This window comes from Zootoca vivipara, chromosome 3 (genome assembly GCF_965207765.1).
Source record: "Zootoca vivipara chromosome 3, rZooViv2.hap1.1, whole genome shotgun sequence".
Taxonomy (NCBI): Eukaryota; Metazoa; Chordata; class Lepidosauria; order Squamata; family Lacertidae; genus Zootoca; species Zootoca vivipara.
Window position 1 is genome coordinate 35940274 of NC_142586.1, and position 15727 is coordinate 35956000.

At 41.5% G+C, this 15727-nt stretch overlaps 1 protein-coding gene across 2 annotated transcripts in view; it reads left to right on the forward strand.

The window, feature by feature from the left end:
* The window catches only part of CD109 (CD109 molecule), a 72879-nt gene that overhangs the window by 10208 nt on the left and 46944 nt on the right, over nucleotides 1-15727 (forward strand). For both annotated transcript variants that reach the window (XM_035109603.3, XM_035109604.3), the window contains exons 3-8: nucleotides 7495-7523; nucleotides 9376-9606; nucleotides 9932-10057; nucleotides 11681-11720; nucleotides 12841-12925; nucleotides 13659-13749. In XM_035109603.3, the coding sequence (XP_034965494.3) occupies nucleotides 7495-7523; nucleotides 9376-9606; nucleotides 9932-10057; nucleotides 11681-11720; nucleotides 12841-12925; nucleotides 13659-13749 (602 nt within the window). The remainder of the gene's footprint in view (nucleotides 1-7494; nucleotides 7524-9375; nucleotides 9607-9931; nucleotides 10058-11680; nucleotides 11721-12840; nucleotides 12926-13658; nucleotides 13750-15727) is intronic.

Here is a 15727-nt window from a genome sequence, read left to right on the forward strand (position 1 = left end):
TTGTTGTTGTTGTTGTTGTTGTTGTTGTTGTTGTTGTTGTTGTTATACCTGCCCTTCACCAGCAGTTCATGGGGCAGGTTACAATTTAAAATTCAGTTTTAAAACAGTTAAAACAAATTGCAATCACATGAATAGGATGGGTCCTGAAATACACAATTCTGGTGTCAAAGGCCAGAAATGGAAGTTGAAAAAGATTGTTTAAATAAAGTGTGTGTGTGTGTGTGTGTGTGTATGTATCAACAGCCAACTATTAGCAAAGTTTCTGGGGAAAATAAACATTTTCTTAATTAAGCATGTCTTTGCATCATTTTGGATGAAGTTTTGATTATGTTTGGTAAGATTTCATTGTTATTAAGTAGAATAATGAGGACATGGGAAAAATCACTTGGGAACAATATTATTTTTCAGTTGATCAAGATTACCCATTAAAGCTTAAAAAACAAAGCCTCCAAATTGGCCTGGTTGACAAGTTCTTAAGCTCTTAGCTTCTTACGATGTTGCTTTAAAAAAATCTAAGACCTAACTGCTTATCTTTTTGCATGATGTTGTTAGGATTTTTTACTTGATTTTTTTATTTTGATAGATTATGATGCAGTTTGTTCTATAGTGTTTAAAGAATCAAGTGAGGACAGATTTATGTGAAGGCCTGGGACTAAACAAAACTGGAGACTCTTATTCCAGACTCGTGTTTAACTATGTGTGAAGATTAAGAACATTTTGGCATGGATATTGATCCTGCTCTGGGGATCAATTTTTTTGTTTAGCAGTAGCCTGTATCCCTGTTCTTGCATGTAGAACAGCAAATTGTTCTTATTGCCACTCACCTGTTTGGGTCTGAGATACTGTTTTCCTCCTATGCAGCAGCCTTTTGCATGTGTGAGACAGATAGAGAAGGCTTATTTCCCCCCTGTAGAACCTGAATGAAAATGACTAGAGATAAGCACAATGTTGGACAAGATAAATCTAACAAACCACTTTTAAAATATAAAAAGTTGACATTAAAATGCAGTGGTGGTGTATATGGAAGAGTTGCCATTTAACTTTTAAGAACACAGGTTTTTGTTGGCAGGTCCAACATGTTTTATGGCTTTCCTAGTGAGCATGGTCAATACAGAATTGGCTTTTCTTTAGTTAGGTTTTGTCCCCTTTAGGGAGAGGGGCTAGTGCACTGATAGTTTCCCATACTTTTGCTTCTCTTTTCTTTCTATTATTGCATTATTTCTCTATGGTGGGGGAAGAAAAAAGCAATTGCCTACCATCACTGAGAACAAAATCTGACTAATAAGGAAATTTAAGGGAAGCACTAAAATGGGCTGAACAGGAAGCTTTTAGATAGCATTGGAAATGACTTTTAACAGATCTGAGAAAGAATCTCCTGGTGGAACAACTTCAGGCACTAGCCCAAGGGTCAACAACCTAAGGCCCATGGGCCACAAGCGGCTGACGAGGGTCATTTAACGAGCCCATGAGCCACCCCCGAACTGAGCCACCCGCTTGATGAGTCCCCACGCGCTGTGCTAAACAGGCGTGGCGACTCGCTTCTGTGGTGCCGGAAATTGTATCTGCGCGTGCACAGACACCGAAAATTGCATCTGCGCAGACACAGACATCGGAAATCGCGTCTGCGCAAACACAAACGCTGGAAATCACAGGCACGTGTGTGATCCGGCCCACAGAGGAATCTCCGCTGGAGTGAACTGGCTCAGGCAAGGTAAACCTTGCTGAACCCTGCACTAGCCCTTGAATGCTTTGTTCTCTTGGCCACTAGGGAGGACCCCATCACCAGGTAGTGAGAGGAAGGGGGCATTGATGAGGAGAGGTGGATGGTATCAAAGACCATTGAGAGATCCAGCAGAACTAGGAAACAGCTTTCACCTTTGTCCCTAGCCTGCTGGAGATCATCAACCAGCGTGACTATCTGGATCGTCTAGAGCAGTGTTTCCCAACCAGTGTGCCTCCAGATGTTTTGGGACTACAACTCCCATCATCCCTAGCTAGCAAGACCAGTGGTCAGGAATGATGGGAGTTGTAGTCCCAAAACATCTGGAGGCACACTGGTTGGGAAACACTGGTCTAGAGCAGGCGTCAGCAACGTTTTCTGGCCGTGGGCCGGATCATTCTTACGGACGATTGTCCATGGGCCGGACATGTGCTGGACATGTGCAGAAGCAATTTCCGGCGCCGCGCTGCCCATGTCCGGGGCTCTGGAAATGGTGTCTGCACATGTCCGGAAGCCGAAAATCAGGGTCTGGGCATGTGCAGAAGCGATTTCCGGCGCTGTGCTGCCCATGTCCGGGGCTCCGGAAATGGCTTCTGCACATGTCCGGAAGCCGGCCTCGGCCCAGTATACCTGAAGGAGTGTCTCCATCCGCACCATTCAGCCCAGACACTGAGGGCCAGTTCTGAGAGCCTTCTGGTGGTTCCCTCACTGTGAGAAATGAGGTCACAGGGAAGCAGGCAGAGGTTCTTCTCAGTAGTGGCGCCCGCCCTGTGGAAAGCCCTCCCATCAGATGTCAAGGAAATAAACAACTATCTGACTTTTAAAAGACATCTGCATTGGGAAATTTGTAATGCCTAATGTTTTAAAACTTTTGTGTGCTGTAAGCCACCCAGAGTGGCTGGGAAAACCCAGCCAGATGGGTGGGGTATAACTAAAAAAATATATGATGATGATGATGATGATGAGACTTTTCACTGAAATACTGATGAATTTTCATTAGGATTTTTTTTTAATAAAAATGCCAGGTTGTGGAAATGTGGAGAACTGTGTTTAAAACTGGAAAAATGAGAAACTTTGAGAACAGAAATTGATAGATTTGCAGAGGACAGGTGTACATTCGTGTACCTTTGCAACGAGATGTTTGTTTAGTGTTTGTTTTGGTTTTAACATTTTAAAAGTAAAATGGTAACTCTGGGCAGTCTTGGCAACTGTCGCCGCTGGAATTAGAACATTGCGAAAGTGACAGTTGGGGCAGTTAGTTGAGAGAAAGAAAGAGATGGGGAGGAATGGTGGGCTCGTAAGGAAGAAGAGTGTCTTTGCAAAATTCTCCTGGTGAGGGGAGACTGTGATCACGTTCTGTGGTGGATAGCGGCAAAACGAAACAGCGATGGGGGAGCAGAATGGTATAAGGGGATTCAGCAGCCCACAGAGCCAAGGAGCAGCTTGAGAGTGTCTACTCCCAAGGACACCCAGGCAACCCAGTGGCACCATAAGAGAATCAATGGAGGGAAAGGACTGTAGTGTTTGTTCATTTTGCCAGAAAGGATACAGCCTTGTATTATGTGCTGGAAAAAAGGCATTCCTTTCCTCATCTATATATATAAAAATGTAAAAACCATGAAAGTGCGGGCTCCACTTTTCTCCGTAACCGCTTGACTGATTGTCCTGAAATATTGACACAACGATCCAGGCCACTCCCTGAGTGTTTTTAGAAAAAAACACCCACACATCTCACACCTCCGCAGGTAAAAACCCGTTTTTCAACAAAGTAAAACAGCGACCTCAAGTGGATTTCCTCCCACAGTACATCCCCTCCCTTCCTGTGAAATATACACCACACCCACAAACCAAATAATGACATCATCAACCAAGCAACTGAAACCACCAAGGCTGCCATTACCAGACCCCTAGGCCCCTGCCAGGCTGCTAGGCCCCCACTAGGCCCGGGGGGGGAGTGCCCGGATCGCAGGCCGCAGCACAGCATTTGTTTTATGTAGGCCCCTGCCAGGCCCCCACTAGGCCTGGGGGGGGGGAGAGGGCAAGCGCATGGATCACAGGCCGCAGCACGGCCTTTGTTTTATGTAGGCCCCTGACAGGCCCCCACTAGGCCCGGGGGGGGGATAACCCACAGCAACGCACTTAGGAGCACGGCAAGGGGTTTTTATTTTAAAATTTAGCGGGCATTGTGTCACATGCAAGGCTCCGGTGGCCATTTTAAGTTAGGGCAGTCATGCCCCTTTTAACCTACGCTTTATACTATGACTGATTGCAAGCCTCTGTGTCTTTAAAAAAAACAACCATGCACTTTCTCTCCCCAGTTTAAGTCCTCGGATATTTGCAGTGGCCATCCCCCCCCTTTACAATCTCCTACCTTCCCCTTGCCACTTCCTGGGTTTTTTATGGAACCGAACAGCTTGGGTGCTTCGGAACTCGCCTTCTCTTGCTATGGGGCTGTGGGTCTTCGCTATTTGATTCCCCCCCCCCCGATCGGGATTATTAAAGTAGTTCTCTAGGTTCTCTGGGTCACCTACTCTAAAATTAGAAAATCCAAATGACAAAACACACACACACACACACACACACAGACACACACAAACCAAAACACACAACAACGCCCAAATCATACAATACCCACCAAAATAAATGACAACCCCAAAATAAAATTAAACAATAATAACTTCTGCTTCTCATGTTCTTATTTCAAAATTTTTAAATCTAAATATACAAAAATGTTCACGATGCCTGCGCAGGGGCCAATGTATGGTGATACAGGGGGGAGGGGACAACACTCCCCAGGGAAAACAGAGGGAAGGGTGTCCTACCGAAACACAGGGATGAGCCAGGGGGTTGGAGGGAGGAGGGGTGGGATACGTCATGGATCAGGACAGGGTGGGGGGACTCACAGGGATGACCCACAGCAACACGTGGCCGGACCAGCTAGTTTGTAATAAATATTTTAACAAAGGTGGATTTTCCAAGTTTCCCAACTCACTTCCCAGAGTGTGTACCTGGGGGGGAAGATGGCCTTCCATCTCTCACTGGTGGTAGCTTAAAGGTGAACTGTTGTTGCAGGCAGGTCGCAAAGCAGCAGCAGCAGCCCTTAGTATTGCCTCCGGATACGAATAACTCTTTGTGAAGCTGTATGTTTTAATTTATGGGCTGAACCAAACATTTTGATTTCCTTGGCAACAGTAAGCCTCAATTCAGTAGAACAAAACCAACATAAACGACAATTAGAGCAGTTTGTGGGTCATAATTTAACTGTGCAATATTTCAACCCTTCTGATTTGGTATTTGAAATTTCAGGCAAATGTAATAATTAAAGATTGGTACTGCCAAAGATCTAATCTTATCTGACACAGGAGAGGAAAATCCCACCCGGCTTTTAATCACTGATTAATTATGTGCACTCAGTCAACTGATAATCCACAAACCTTTTTGACGTTTGCAACATTTTTTTGCAATATTAATTGCAAATATCAAATGGAGTCTTCAAATACAAATACAGTGATGGTGGGTGCTTCCAGACATGGGCAGTTTAGCAGCATCCAATCATTGATGTTCTACTTTAAACTGGAAATGGAATGCAACACTGCTTCCAGAATTCTAACATGCAATAAGAAAGTTGGCATTCCCTGTTTCTCCATCCACATGTTGTATAGGAGCAATTTTCATTGGGATTGTTGGAGTAAAAGGTTTCCTTCCTCACTGCCCAATCAAGATTACCACTCCCTTCTGCAATTTAGGGTGAGAGCTGGAGGAGGAAATGGATATAAAGGTAACATTATTTGAAAAGGGTAGGGTTAAAGTAATAGAATTGATTCCTAGAGAGAAGAGAACAGCTGACAGAGAAGGAAATGGCTAGAATGGTCTCCCCAAATGACTGTGATAGGCCATTAACAACCGAGGAAATTGTGCAGCTATTATAAAAGTTCAGTTCTGCTGATGTGGCTCACTATCCACATACAGTGGCACCTCTACTTACGAATGTTTCTACTTACGAACGGAGCTCTGTCCGCCATCTTGGATGCGGTTTAGATAGGATTTTTTCTACTTATGAATTTTTAGATAGGGTTGCTTCGACTTACGATCCCCCCAATGCATTCCTATGTTATTCGACTTACAATTTTTTTCGACTTAACAAATGTGCGTTCAGAACGCATTACACTACCTTGTTATATATATTTTTAATGAAAGTGCATTTTATAAATATATAAACAAACAATTAAAATAAATAGATAAAGAATGTCAATCCATGAGTGGTTTGTGGGTGATTGCCTCACAGTAAATATGGGATAAGTTTATTGAGAGGGCAGAAAGAATTGAACTATATCAATCATGATGGTGTAAATCATGATAACAATCAGGCCTCCCATTCCATTAAATAATTTATATCTCTAATGAGAGCACTCTGGTTTTGACCTTACTTTTTTTGCTGACACTGACAGATTTGCTGAAGATACTTTGCACAATACACAAAAGGCAATTTAAGAGTAGCATTTCAAAGTCAAAACAAGTTAAGCATTAAAAGCCTGTTGTTACAGGTCTGTAGAAATTAGAATTCAATTAGTGCATGGGAATGAGGCCACTGGGAATTAGGAATAAATTCTTCCTAAATCCTTGCATCCCTGCCTCTAGATTTATATTAGAAGTCTAGAAGAATATTGATTCATGCTGCCACCTCTCCCCTGAGTAGCAGGGCCTTGAGTAACTATAAGTAGAAATAAGAAATGGCTACAGCTTTTCTGTGTATCCTGGCCTCAGAAATGAAATACAGTATATCACTTTTTGACTTTATATTTGGATCACACTTCATGACTAAAGTGTACAAAAGTAACAATGCTTCTGCCCTGAGAAACACATCTTTGAATTCTGATACACTGATGGTTAGTATAAATATTTATGCCACGTCTTTCAATAAAATGATCCCTGAGGCAGCTTTTGGAATATTATAACAATGCAATACAAACTATTTACTCACCTTTAGGTGGTGGGGACGGACAAGAGAGATCCTGTGGGGTCAGCATGAATTAAAAACACCTCCCCAGCTTCCTGGTGTTCCTGCTGCTGTCCTTACTGAGGTCTGCAGCAAACCACTCCAGGAAGTGTGCTTCCAGGTGGCAAATACTATAATGATCACTAGAGCCACATCACATGTTACACTCTTGATGGGGTTCCATCTGATGATCAGGAAGTGGACCCCTGAAGTTTGCCTTGCTCCCGTGTTGCACAGATGGGCTAGTCCCACCCTGTGCATTGAGCACAGCTATCTGAAAACCAGCCCCCCCCTGTCATGTGTAGTTGCTCTTTTTCAGATATCTGTACTCATTGTGTACTTGCGTGGTAGTTGGCATGGGGTAGCATGGCCAGGGGAGTGCCAGCAGTATGACCCCATTCCCTGGTCATTGCACGGACCCCGCACACAAACATCATGCCTAAAGAAAGCTTTAGGAGGTAGGGCTCATGCAGGTGGAATGTGGCTCCCACCTCATGGCTTTGTGATGGGTTGAACTTAGAGAGATCCAGGGAGAACATGAATTTAGCGCCTCTTCCTAGGTCTCCAGAAATAACCTCCACCCTCAGGAAGTGTGTTTGCAGGTACCACTGGAATCCCACTGTTGAAATATAAGAAGAAGGTTCAGATTATGTAACAGACTAGTGCTGGAATGCTGCATTCCAACAAATGCATTGTAAGGATGGATTTGCTGTACATGGTACATGGCATGTAGGAAGCAAGAGGTGGATTAATCCCCCCTTTTCTTTTTTAATTGCAGATTCGGTTGGTACACTTGTTCTTCCAGCTGTAAGTATTATTTTCCTGAAGTACTAGTGTTCCATGTGAAATAGTTCCTGAATGGATGCTATCTCTTTCATTTACTTACCTTTATTCCGTTTTAATCTTGTATATGGTGTAAGTTCACTATTAGTGAGCAAAGAGCTTCCTTCTGACAAGTGGATCATACACTGAAATGCAGGCCTTTCATATATTGTTTTAGGACACAACATCTGACAATGATGTTAAAACAGACATTCAAACTAGTGTTCCTGGCATGTCTAGATGTAATTGAAACAAACAAGAATGCGGGATTAGCATTCCTTTTAGGTTTTGTTTGCTAACAAAGCGGGTGTAAAAGTATTAAAATTCATAAATATTAGATAAGTTTAAAACAGATTTATATCAACACACATTTTTAGGTGCAAACCACGTTGTCATGAAGCACTTGCCCCAAAATAATTAAGAGCCAATGAACAGAAGCAAATGAATGATGATTCTTCTGCACAATCCCTTTTCTTGTAAATTGTAAGAATGGCTGCTTGTTCTGCCATAGAACCATGTCTATGTCTGCTTGTGCCTTGTATCTCCTATACATGCTTGCAGACTAACTCAGAGACTAAGACTTTGCAGAACACGAATCATGGTTGGGAATTTAATTCAATTGTCCTAGGGGAACCATTTTCTTCTGCAGCCTGTCTCTGTTCTGCCAGAAGACAGATTGTTGTCTGCCTGGTAGTGCAGGCTCAGAAACCAGGATAATGATCCAGGATCTCATATTGACAGCAGCGTTAGAAGCTGAGACATGAAAACTGGGATCTAAATGGCACCTTAAACCTAGGTTATGGGTGCAACAACTTAATGTCTAGGCACACTTTTTAAATAACTAGAATACAAAGCTAAAAATGAATGGACTGCAGCTAAAATATTATGTTCATTTTTCACATGGTCTAGTCCTTCCCTTGCCCAGCCCCCAATATTCTTAAGAGGGTCTCTTCTCCAGTCTTCAGAGAGGAGCTGGAAGTAGGGGGCAGAAAAAGGTCCTCCTTTCCTTCCACTCTGCAGTTTTAATCTTAAATCTTTGGTGCAGTACTGTGCCCAGAGCTCAGAAACTGTGCACGCTAATGAAATTCCCTGTTGCAAAATACGCCAAGAACAATGGGAGTTTCGAACACTGATTGACAGTAAACCTGGTCCCATTTAGCCAGCCCAATACATTTCACTGCTTGAAGCAAAGAACGAGATGGCACCTTCCTAACTCCACATAGAGAAGCCAGCCGAATCTATGGCAGCTGAATCTACCTTCAACACTGGTGAGGGGATAGTTGCTACAGTAGGCTAACTTAGGGGGTACAGGATGCACAGCTCTGTCCTCCCACACCTCACAGCCTCCAACATCTGCTGCCTGAGGCAGCTGCCACAATCTGCTTAATGGTAGGGCTGGTCCTGTTAAGATGTAATGGGGAACTTTGGCTTAATGCAAGTCACACAATCTTTACACTGAATCTGGCATGGAACAAGCAAACAGAGGAATGAGGCAGGAGTGAACTTCCACAGTATTCATTCATAGCTTCATAAACCATGGTTTTTGGAGCTGTGGGTAAAAATATAAACAGGATCATAGTATGAAAGAATAAATGAAAATTCAGGTGACAGAACACTTTTAGGGCATGTCATTGTAATGTATTTGTAGATTTTATGTCATAATCTTACTCGTCTTTTCTTGGATATCTTTAGTAGGCTTTACTCTTAGGTAAGTGTGCATAGGATTGCAGCTTCAATTTTTTAGTTTTGTGAGTTCTAATTATCCATGGTTTTACTGTTCTGCGTGTCTAGTATTTGTTTTAGAAATAAATAAAGCAATCATGTTTTTTACCCCCAGCTCCCCTTGGGCAGTACTCCTGGTGATTATGATTTACTAGTCAAAGGATATTCAGAAGGTCGTCTGCTATTTTCTAACCACACTGCCCTTGAATTTGAGCACAAGAGCTTATCGGTATTCATCCAAACTGACAAGACTATGTATAAACCAGGCCAAGATGTGAAAATACGGGTTGTTACTCTGTATCCTGACCTCAAGCCATACAATACTCCTATGAATATATATATTCATGTAAGTATAAACTTACATTATTTGGTGAAGCAGGGTTTTCTTTCAGAGTATGGTTATGCAATCTGCAGTGTATTTTCACTAAGACTATTCTTATACATAATAGCAGTCTTGGCAAACAAGTTAATGATTTTTCTGCCTGTAGTAGCAATTGTAATGTGCTGTGCTAGAAACTGTATGATTTTTAATTTTTATTGGGTGGAATTCAACATGGCGCTATCAGGGCAAGTACTTTAGCTTTGTTAGAATTAACTATTTCCCCTCTCCTTCCCCACATGCTGTTCTGAGTGTTACTAAACACATGCTTTTGACATTTTTTAAAAAATAGGATCCGCGACACAATTTGATTCAACAGTGGTTGTCACAGAATGGAAAACTAGGCAAGATTGCCAAGCAGTTTAAAATATCCAAATATCCTGTCCTGGGTGACTGGTCCATAAAAGTTCAAGTAAAAGTGAGTATTAACATAATGAATTGTTTTAACAGGGATGTAATGTATCTCTGAGTGAAATCAATAATTAAATTCCCATTGATTTTCATGGGGCTAGGTTGCATACTAGAGTTAGTTCATCGTTGCTAGAGATTAAATCTGTCTACAGTTGTGCAGTTTAATTGAAATGTATACTGTCTAAATTGGATGAGATCAGCAACTGAGAAAGATCTCAGTCTTCAGATACTGATTACTGTGCAAAAAGTATGATGTGGCGACAGCATTCTATGGTGCCTCATTACTTCAGCATCCAGTTCAAAAGATATATAGAAATCATGTGATACAGCTTTTAATAACTCATTACCAAAACATTTGTATATTTTCTTAAAAACTGAAATTCTAAAAAAGAAGTTCAAAGACAGTTTTTAGTAGTTCTTGAGATGGTTTAGATACTTGAGCAACATAAAAGGCGAAAGTGCAATCACATGCAGTCATAGAGAGCAAATTGGGACACCATTAATTGTGACTGGGAACGAGCCAAGAAGTGAATGAGAATGAAGCATTCAATATTCTCTTAACTGCTTTGGAGGGCTATGCAGATTGAGGAAGTGGAAATCAGAAGAAAAGGGAAGCACAGAAATGTACATTAGAAGTTGGCCTTGAAAGAATTTTTGTAGACTTTGGGACAAATTGACAAGCACAGGGATGTTCTGTTATCCACTGTAAACAGTGTTATGGTTCAAGTCCTACTTGCAGGCTTCCCATAGGCCTCTGGTTGGCCTCTTTGAGAACAGGATTCTGGACTAGATTGGGCTCTCTTATGAGGGCTCTCTTATGAGAGTTGTATGAGGAAGTTGTAACTTTGAGTTGTGTAAGAGAGTTCAGTTTGTGAGAGAGCAAGTTTTCACTTTGAGATGGTGTGCTGGCTAGTGTTGGCTAGCTGCTGCCTTTTCACCTGAGCTCTTGGTCCCAAAGAACAATGGGTCTCTTTCAAGCTTTCTTTATTATTTAATTAATTCATTTTCTGACTTGGCCTTGGTGGTGGTGGTGGTGTAAGTTGGAAGGAGAAATCAAGTTGTTTGAGAGCATTTTGACTCTCTGCTGTGATCCCCATTCAGCCCTCGGAACGCAGTAGGGTAGAAAATGTGTTGATTTGATATTATTATTTGCAACTCTTGAGTTCGTGCTTGCTAGAAGAATGAATTTAAAACTGTCCTGCCTGGCTCCCTGTTACTGTTCAGCCTTGTTAGTTTCTATGGAAACAACTCAGCTTTTCCACAGACACACTCAGGAAGCCGAGCTGAGAAACAACCCTTTTGATGACTGCCCTACTTCCTGATGTGTTTGTGGAAATGTGTGATTATGCAGTGTGCATTATTGTGTGTGATGCTCTTTAAACAATGATTAAATAGCTGTGAAAGTATAGGAAACTACTGTGGAGATTGGGGTGGTGTGTAACAGTATTTAAGGTGCCACAGTACACTTAAGTATTGTAAAGTCGTCTTTGGAAAAACGGTAGTTCAGTATGTACCTTATTTATTCATTTGCTTGCTTGCTAGAATTAGTTTGGGAAAAGTCCTATCTTAGATATAATACACCATACAAGTTAAGCATACCTTTCATAGAATTTATTTTGTTTTTCTATAGGACCAGACACATTATCAGACATTTACGGTGATGGAATATGGTAAGTGATTCCTGCTTGCATGTAAACTTGGATGCAGATTTCCTTTTTTTTTTTTGGAAGACAGAAGGGGTTCAAAAAGATAAAGGTCCTCCTGCAACAGTAGAATCATGAATGTTACATAATTATTTTTTTAAAAAAAATCATTCCAGTAGCACCTTAGAGACCAACTAAGTTTGTCATTGGTATGAGCTTTTGTGTGATGCACACTTCTTCAGATACTGTATCTGAAGAAGTGTACATGCACACAAAAGCTCATACCAATGACAAACTTAGTTGGTCTCTAAGGTGCTACTGGAAGGATTTTTTTTTTTACTATGGCAGACCAACACGGCTACCTACCTGTAACATAAAGTCATAATAATGAAAAGCCTTCAAATCACAGAAGACCATGAGATTTGGATTATGAGAGCCTTTTACCTCCTATATTTGCCCACACGGAACAGAGTATTCAACTTCATTTGTTATTCTAAAGGTGTTATATATTTTTTAGATGTCATGGGGATGTATTTCACATACTTAGCTGAGGATGTGTGTGTCTAACAGTAAAAGCAGTGTGCAGGAAAGAAGTGCTGAACACTTTCCTATCCTGTACCTTAAGATCCTGCAGTCTTTTGCTCCAAGCAGTTTCCCTTATGCCTCTATTACGGTACTAGAAGTGAGCTGAGAATAAAGAGCATGGAGCAATGGATTGAGATGCAGGAGAGGAAGAGGTTCAGTGCCTGTAAGTCCACTTGTTTTAAAGACCTCTCCCATCTGCTTCCATCTGATGACTCATGTGTGAACCAGTAACTTCAGCTGATTTAAGACCAGACTTTTTTGTGGGGGTGGGCATATTTTGTGGCTCAGTATTTTCCGTGTTTCTTATATTTCCCACCCCTGGTTTAGAGGATTGTACATTTTGAGGGAATCTTCAGCACCCTCACCAAATTTAAAGCCCTGGATACTTTGGGGAAAGCCATAACAATTAACATGGTATAGAACTGAAGTGATATGTGATTTCAGTGTAGATGAGATACATAAATACATTGTTTGCATTGTACTGAGAAAACCACATTACTGAAACATGCATTGAAAAACATAGGTATGGCCATCAAATTAATTATAGCTTCTTCCTTTTTAGTGCTACCAAAGTTTGAAGTCTTTCTAGCAACACCTCTGTTTTATTCTCAGAAAGACATGAATTTCACTGGTACTGTCACAGCAAAGTAGGTAAAAAGTGAACCTTACATCATTTGAGATCTATATCCATTGTACACCTGTGTTAGTCCTTAGCTAGTTCCTAACCATGCAAAGGTGGGATTTAATTCAATTATTGATTCCTTCTTTGCAGACGTAACAGATCATTATTTTTTAAAAGTGTATTTTTCTGAGTACAATTTAAAAAGACAAAACTGCTAATAATAACAATAACAATAATAATTTTAAAATGAGAAAATATTGTGGTTATAAAGAGAAAACTGGTAATTTAAGCCCTGCTCCCAGAACAGGACAATTAAAGAATGTCATTGGCCCCACAAGTGAACTTGAAGAAAGTTACTAGGGCAGAAGCTGCAAGAAAGAAGGTGTTAACTGCAGGAACACTTGTGTGGCACTGTTATGGTTGGTGAATTTCATATGAGTTAAAATTCCAATAAATTTCCAGATAACCTGAGGTGTTGCTTATGTCTACTCTGTCTCTGTATGTATAGTAGGGATACTTGTAGTTACTGTTGTTAATAAAGTAAAAGATACATTTTATTAGTGATGGGCAATAATTTCACTGATTCGGTGTGATTTGCAGTATGCCCAGATCCAGAAAGGGTATGATCCCCAGATATAAAGTTACATGCATGGTATGTATGATCAGATTCAAGTGGATACTTGTAGGCTTAAGAGATTGATTCAACCTGTCTTCAGAAACTTGTTTTGAAATGATGGGTTTTTTCTTGACTGTTTCAGGTACACATATGGAAAGCCTGTGCAAGGAAAAGTAACTGTTGATTGTTCCCAGTTCTATGGAAGGAAGAGAAATATCACCAAGACATTTGAGGTGAGCTGCAGTTAGCACCTGACATCCATCTCAAGGATTTCTTTGTGGAAATAATAAATCTTTTAAATTGCAATCCAGTGCCTTAGCTTTTTTTTTTACTCTGCTGCCTACCTATGCTACCCTGTGGCTTATGCTTATCAGTCTGTCATCCAAATGATTTAAGCAATTCTCTAATGATCTGTGTGGTGGCCATTATGTAGTTGTTGTTGTTTAGTCGTTTAGTCATGTCCGACTCTTCGTGACCCCATGGACCATAGCACGCCAGGCACTCCTGTCTTCCACTGCCTCCCGCAGTTTGGTCAAACTCATGTTCGTAGCTTCGAGAACACTGTCCAACCATCTTGTCCTCTGTCGTCCCCTTCTCCTAGTGCCCTCAATCTTTCCCAACATCAGGGTCTTTTCCAAGGATTCTTCTCTTCTCATGAGGTGGCCAAAGTATTGGAGCCTCAGCTTCACGATCTGTCCTTCCAGGGAGCACTCAGGGCTGATTTCCTTAAGAATGGATAGGTTTGATCTTCTAGCAGTCCATGGGACTCTCAAGAGTCTCCTCCAGCACCATAATTCAAAAGCATCAATTCTTCGACGATCAGCCTTCTTTATGGTCCAGCTCTCACTTCCATACATCACTACTGGGAAAACCATAGCTTTAACTGTACGGACCTTTGTCGGCAAAGTGATGTCTCTGCTTTTTAAGATGCTGTCTAGGTTTGTCATTGCTTTTCTCCCAAGAAGCAGGCGTCTTTTAATTTCGTGACTGCTGTCACCATCTGCAGTGATCAAGGAGCCCAAGAAAATAAAATCTCTCACTGCCTCCATTTCTTCCCCTTCTATTTGCCAGGAGGTGATGGGACCAGTGGCCATGATCTTGGTTTTTTTGATGTTGAGCTTCAGACCATATTTTGCACTCTCCGCTTTCACCCTCATTAAAAGGTTCTTTAATTCCTCCTCGCTTTCTGCCATCAAGGTTGTGTCATCTGCATATCTGAGGTTGTTGATATTTCTTCCGGCAATCTTAATTCCGGCTTGGGATTCATCTAGTCCAGCCTTTCGCATGATGAATTCTGCATATAAGTTAAATAAGCAGGGAGACAATATACAACCTTGTCGTACTCCTTTCCCAATTTTGAACCAATCAGTTGTTCCATATCCAGTTCTAACTGTAGCTTCTTGTCCCACATAGAGATTTCTCAGGAGACAGATGAGGTGATCAGGCACTCCCATTTCTTTAAGAACTTGCCATAGTTTGCTGTGGTCGACACAGTCAAAGGCTTTTGCATAGTCAATGAAGCAGAAGTAGACGTTTTTCTGGAACTCTCTAGCTTTCTCCATAATCCAGCGCATGTTTGCTATTTGGTCTCTGGTTCCTCTGCCCTTTCGAAATCCAGCTTGCACTTCTGGGAGTTCTCGGTCCACATACTGCCTAAGCCTGCCTTGTAGAATTTTAAGCATAACCTTGCTAGCGTGTGAAATGAGCGCAATTGTGCGGTAGTTGGAGCATTCTTTGGCACTGCCCTTCTTTGGAATTGGGATGTAGACTGATCTACATTATGTACATTATGTAGTAGTCCTCCACTGAAGAAAGCAGTGTGTAATGTAGAGATGTCCCAGTTCCAGCTCCCCTAGAGCTGTCAGCTAAAGACAAAGTTAGAGTAATGTGCAGGTAATCTGTAAGCAATAATAGCAGATCTCCTGAGCCAGAAACATTCATGGGGTCAGGACATGTCACATGACCTACTCTTGCTCGTTGGAGTAAGGAGGCAGTAGCGACTGGTATGGTTGATCTGCCTGCAGTTTGCTCCTTTGGCAGGTGGTTGGTGCTGCTTAGGCTCACTATCAGCCTGACTTCTGATGTTTCCAAGATCCACTGCAGGTTCATGTTTTGACAATATTTTATTTTATTTATCATTTCCATTTCCAAATTGTGCTCTACCTTAACCCTTAAGGGAAATGCAGTGATACAAATATGGTCTGGTTTTCT